Consider the following 6,000-nt stretch of genomic DNA (forward strand, 5'->3'; position numbering starts at 1 on the left):
GTACTTCATGTAACAAAATGCTCAGTCTTCTGAACTGCCTTTTGATGCATTCATCCACAGTAATTAGGAACTTTTTGGAAGCTTTTAAATAGCCCTCTCGTCTCCTCTAATACAACATTTAATTGACTTAATCTTTTTCTTTTACATAGATGCATACCTTGAAACACAGTTTCATATCCTAATTTCTAAACAAGTAATTCAAAGGAAGCCATAAAAGATCACCTGGAAAATATTTGTCAATTTTATTGTATTATAGATCAAAATAACAAATCTTACTTCTTTCCAAATGGCATTTGGAGAATTTACAGAAGCAGCACTTGCATTTTTGTTAATAAAGACAGTCCTTCATCCTCTGGCACTTCATAGATTATATAGATATTTATAGCACAAATGACATTACAATCACATGCTACCTTACAAAGTAATTAGTATTAACATTTCCTTTTTTAGAGCTCTGAGCACTTTGTTCCAGTGTTTACATTTATATTGGTACTCAGCCCAGGCTAACATGTACTAAACACTATAATCAAGCATAAGCTGTCTAACTTTCCCACTTTATTCACCTGTGTCAGTTTGAGCCTTTAAACTCTCATGATTAATATGTCCACTTTAATTACCTTTCTGTGTCTGCTTTATCCCTTTGTTGGATTCCTCTGGGCTAGAATCACGAGTTTGTGGATGAACAAGTCTACGAAGAGAGCTGTATGGAGGTTTCCACGGTCAACAGACCCCCTAGCCACAGCCCCTCTCTCTCGTCTCAACAAGGTGTTACCAGCACTTGCTGCTCACGAAGGCATAAAAAGACTTACCGCATCCCAAACACCACTATCACTGGCAGCCGTCCAGGCAGCGTACAAGAGCTCAGCACCATCCAGATTAGATGTGTGGAGAGGACGCCTCTGTCTAACAGGTACTTCACACTCATCAGCACACCAAAATCTGAAGCCCCTTTCTTCATTAGAGATGTAGAGGTGTTGTGGCCTCTAGGCTGCTAGGCTAAAGATGAAAGTCAGTCATACACTAGTACCGATATATCCTGTACATAGCTTGCTCCAAGCTTAATTCAAGGTAACGGAATTGCCTCTCTAGATTCATTTCTGTCCTCAGTGAACAGCATCCAGGGACCCCAAATTAAATACAGCACCAAATATTATATGCCATGGACAAACACATAACAAGGAAAAAACAGCACAAATGAAATTAATTTCAGACATATGAGACAAGCAAGTGGGAAGAGATAAAAAGGGCTGTCTCTGCTTTTTCTACTACGGTGGTTCACAAGCGTAGGACTGAGAAGACTTCCTCACCTTTCCAGAGAGCAGAGAAATAAAACTGGTTCCCAGAGCCCTGAGTATCATAGTCATAAGAAAGACCCTTCTAAATAAAAATATTAAGTGGATAAGAAAAATGTATTTCCTAGTTTGCAGAGTTAATACAAAAGTGAGACAAGGGCAGTGTCTGTAATTTAATGAACTTCTCTGTACTCTCACAAGTAAACCATTTGGCTTTCACATATATCTAACACAACCTCTGAAAACACAGCAAAGGTCCCAGGGGACTCAGAAATGTTTTCTATTGAACTCAAAAATGATGCTATTTACAAAAAGAAGCATTTTTAGCACTCGTTTCTATAGATATTGTCGTGTTAAGTTATATTTTGAGTAGTTTGCTTTGTATAGGTACTAGGTTTGGATTTTACTTCCATGAACAATCCAGCAGCTTGCAGCTACTCAAGTTTTTCAGCTGTTGTGCACAAAGCTCCAGTGTCTTAGCTTTTCAGGAAGTATTCTGCCTGGATCCAACCTTTCTCTGCTAGAGGACTTCCCTGCATCATACTTCCAGTCGCAGAGTATGTAAAAACACAAAGAACTAGTTTTGTGCCAAAAATACCCAACACACCCCCCAAAAAAAAAAACCCCAAACCAACATGCTAAAAACCACAAGCACAAAATGCCAGTTTCACCTCAAAATGCTCTAAAGTTTACAAGAGTCACATGATGCTGAGGTACTGCAGCAACTCCACAAACAAATTAACCTTTTAATAGTGTGTATTTCACCATGTCTTACTCTTGAAGATACATAACATTCTTAAGTATGGCACAGAATTGTCAGGAGACAAACTCCTCTTGGTTTCCACTTTCCTGCACAGCAAGTCATTTGGCAAAGTTTGCTCCCCAGGCGGCAGCTCAAATGCTTCCCCTGCTCAGAACCACTTAGGCGATGAGTCCAGAAACTTTTAGAAGGGCTGAAATGGTGGGAAGGAAGGGGGCCTGTCCATGGATATAGCCATGGACCACCTGCTGCCAAGGTGCAGGGTGGTGGGTAATGGTTCTTTGCATCTCTGAGCTGAGAGGAGAGATGCTCAGCTGAGGGAGTGGAATTGGGCACCTGAGAGATTTGCAGTAATCTCTTTTTTCTTTCTTCCTCCAGCCGTTCCAGCTTAAACGCCAAAGTGGAAGAGTGCGTTAAACTAAACTGTGAGCAGCCTTATGTCACTACAGCAATAATTAGCATCCCAACACCTCCAGTCACTACACCTGAAGGAGATGATAGGCCAGAGTCTCCTGAGTATTCGGGAGGAAACATTGTCAGAGTATCTGCTTTATAAAATAAGGAATTATTTATAAATTAGCATAAAGACCACTTGCAAGCTGAGCTCGAGCAGAGAGAAGCGAGTTGCGAGGAAAGAGAGAGCTGACAAAGACAACACCCCTTGACGTGTGCACCAGTGGCTGCAGAACGAGAGGTCCAGGAGAAAGAAAACACACCATGGGTTTCGGTGTTGCAGCGTGTGAACCGGAAGGAGTTTCTTACCCCTCGTCTGAACTGACGCACGGTGGAATCTTCTGTGACCATCCTGACTTTACTATATGAGCACAATGAAATGTCCCCATTGATGCTTCTTCTTATCATGAGAGCTCTTTTTAGAAAAAACAAAAACAAAACACAAAACAAACAAAAAAATAGAAACCAACCTGCGTTCCTGCTGAATGCAAACCAACGAGAAACATTTTGATAACGTGTCTCCTTTTGTCTTTCTCTCTTTTTTTTTTTCCCCCTGTCAATAAACCACAAACCCTGTTGAGGAACTGTCAACAACAAAAAAAAACCAATGAAGGAATAAATGCTCATATGAAATCTGTTTGTACTGACTGAAAGAACTACAACCATAATGCATGCTGAAATTATTTGGAGCTGTGATCTCAGTTTACTTCTGTTGTTTTTCAGATTAGGCATGATAAAATATTACTGTAGAAAGGGGCATTTCCGTGCACTTACAAGCAGCTGATTGTTAATGTTCCATGGTAGTTGTACAAATAACTTCCCTTTGAAAGATGCAGTATTTCTTACTCAGACACTCATTAGTGAACTAAAGGTGTTCAGTTAGTTCAGTATTTACTATTGTTTTATCTTGCTTCCTAGGTACTGTTACAACTGCAATAAGTCATTGTACACCTGTTGTATCAGGAATCAGGATTTCTGGTTTTTTAAGGTATTTTACACAACTTCATCTACACTATAAACTTCTACTGGCAAACGTTTAAATGATCTTACAGCCAAACCGTGCACCACAAATCAGCCATTGTTCTTTTTGCCCACTGTCCTCTATGCCTATGATAGTTTCTTGCCCTCTCCAACATTACGGTACCATTTGGGATTTCAAGGCTACTAACGAATCAATGCAGTCCTTTCTTCCTTACATATCTTGTCTACTCCTGTATTTTCAGAACAAACCTCTTGTCCCAGTGTCCTTTTACAGGATCAGTCCTATTTGAATTAAAATTACCATGAAGCTCTTTGTGGGATCAGCTAACACTTCTCTCCAAACCTTCCTTGTTGACATTCTACAGCATCCAGAGTATTAGCTACACTGGAAAACACTCGGTAAAAATGATGGCTAAATTAATTCTGTAATTATCTGTAAACATGTATCCTAAAACCTGTTTAAGAGTTTATATTGTGTGAAGGTATTGAATTACCTGAAAACACTGCCAGAAAAATGGATTCGGTCCAAAAGCTATAAAAACATAATTTCAATTGGAATTTGCCTACAAGGGGCAGGCCTAAACGTTACTATGAAGGCTTTACTAGCTAAGGCTTGTTTTGCTTTGTTTCATTTCTAATGTACTTTGATGTTACCAGAAATCTCTCTTCTAAAAGAATGTCATTTTTCTTCACAAGAGCGCATTACATGTATCACAATGCTTCCTATATACATGACATACCATACATCATATACATGGAATATGTGCATATCAATACATACATATATACATCAAAAACACTGGATCAGAAATAATTGCATGTCTGCAAAATAAAATATGCATATAAATCAACAGGCTCAGTGCATTAGATGCCATTACAATAAACAATTAACACAGTTATTTACTAGTTTGAGTAGTGTATGTTTCAGTACAGTGTTTGCTAGCATTCTACTGACCTGAAAATTTACATTAAGAGAAAACACCCACTACAAACTGAAACTTGCTGATGATACACTTTTTACTGCACACAGATCTTCTTCTGTACCTGTCAACAAAGACTGAAGAGTAGATGATGGACTATCATGCTACAGTATATACACCAAAGTACGATAGTATCACACACTATAATTAAACTGCAATTTCAAACTGCAATTAAAAGGGGTATATAATGTCATGCATTGCTCTCTGTTTACTTAGTCAGAAGTTTGGTTAATTTGCACTTAACTTCCCTCTTTTTCTGCAAATCAGAATAACTTAACTCATTCTAAATTGAGCTTCTATGTTTCTTTCAAACCTTAGCAGAGAGCAGAAGCTCAGGCTGTCCTCTGACTTACAGAGTGCTCCTCCTGAGGAATTCTGCAACATGACGTAGCAATCATCTCTCTTACCCTGTTGGAAAATTGCAGTAGAACTGCTAAAGTTGCTGAGTTATATAACTTTTAATGGGGTTTAAAAAGAGAGGCAGAATGGACCCAGAGTCTCCACCTGCATCCTGTTTTAACAATGCTCACTCACAAAATGAAAAAATGGCTCGGTCCCCACCTTTTGCTATACAAACATCGGTGGAAAAACTGCCTCAGTATTAGCAGTCTGCACCTACATCTTCTTTATGCCTCATTGTATTTCTTGACTGACCTGTCAAGGAATTATTTCAGGTAAATAATGTGTAAAGGCAGTTACCAAACCCACTTTGGGAGAGATTACACGCAGCCCAGGAAACCGACTGACTCCATCAGGTCATGCATCTATTAAAATCTCCTTATTTTCCTCTTCATATGGACTAAAAAGAATGCACTACAGCAATACAGTTGCGTAACAGTTACACCCCTGAAGGAATTTGTACTTTTATTTTCCAAATGCAGCCGAAGGAATAACTGAATATGACTTTGCAGAACCCCCAGTCCTGTCTCCCAGTCCCATGATGTCATATGCAAAACCATTCATTTCTTCTGAATTTGGGAAATACACATTCTTTTGGTGTTTTAGGTGATTTAAATGCTGTTTTGGTAGTGAATGACTGTTGATGACTGTGTAAAATGCATCTGTACTGTACATGAAATGTAATTATTTCTGTGTATCATACAAAGAAACCAAGGTTGTTGTTTTGACAATTTTGTTTGACAGGCATATATCCTATTTCAGAAGGCAGCATAATACATGTATTATGCTGAAGAAATAAATAGACATTTGAGGAATATTTAAATAAAACATCTGCATGCTTGAATGGGTCATCCTGGTTTTGCACTAACTTATTCACAGAACCTTTCTCCCCTCCCCCCCTGCCAATGAGACTGGAGGAACAGTAAACCTGAGGCTAAAGGATGTCCTCCCCAACACTAATTCCAGGCAGGCTGTGAACGCATCTAGAATAGAACAGAATAGAATAGAATAGAATAGAATAGAATAGAATAGAATAGAATAGAATAGAATAGAATAGAATAGAATAGAATAGACCAGGTTGGAAGAGACCTTTGAGATCTATAGGATGTCCTCCCCAACACTAATTCCAGGCAAG

The 6,000-nt window shown here is 38.8% G+C and overlaps 1 protein-coding gene across 1 annotated transcript in view; it reads left to right on the forward strand.

Moving 5' to 3' along the window:
- Nucleotides 1-5,707, forward strand: part of KCND2 (potassium voltage-gated channel subfamily D member 2) — a 341,883-nt gene extending 336,176 nt beyond the window's left edge. Inside the window, exons 5-6 of the mRNA XM_054173839.1 lie at nucleotides 663-910; nucleotides 2,431-5,707. Coding sequence (XP_054029814.1) covers nucleotides 663-910; nucleotides 2,431-2,608 — 426 coding nt within the window. The 3' untranslated portion in view covers nucleotides 2,609-5,707. The remainder of the gene's footprint in view (nucleotides 1-662; nucleotides 911-2,430) is intronic.
- The last annotated feature ends 293 nt before the right edge of the window (nucleotides 5,708-6,000 follow it).

This window comes from Dryobates pubescens, chromosome 27 (assembly GCF_014839835.1).
Source record: "Dryobates pubescens isolate bDryPub1 chromosome 27, bDryPub1.pri, whole genome shotgun sequence".
Classification (NCBI taxonomy): domain Eukaryota; kingdom Metazoa; phylum Chordata; class Aves; order Piciformes; family Picidae; genus Dryobates; species Dryobates pubescens.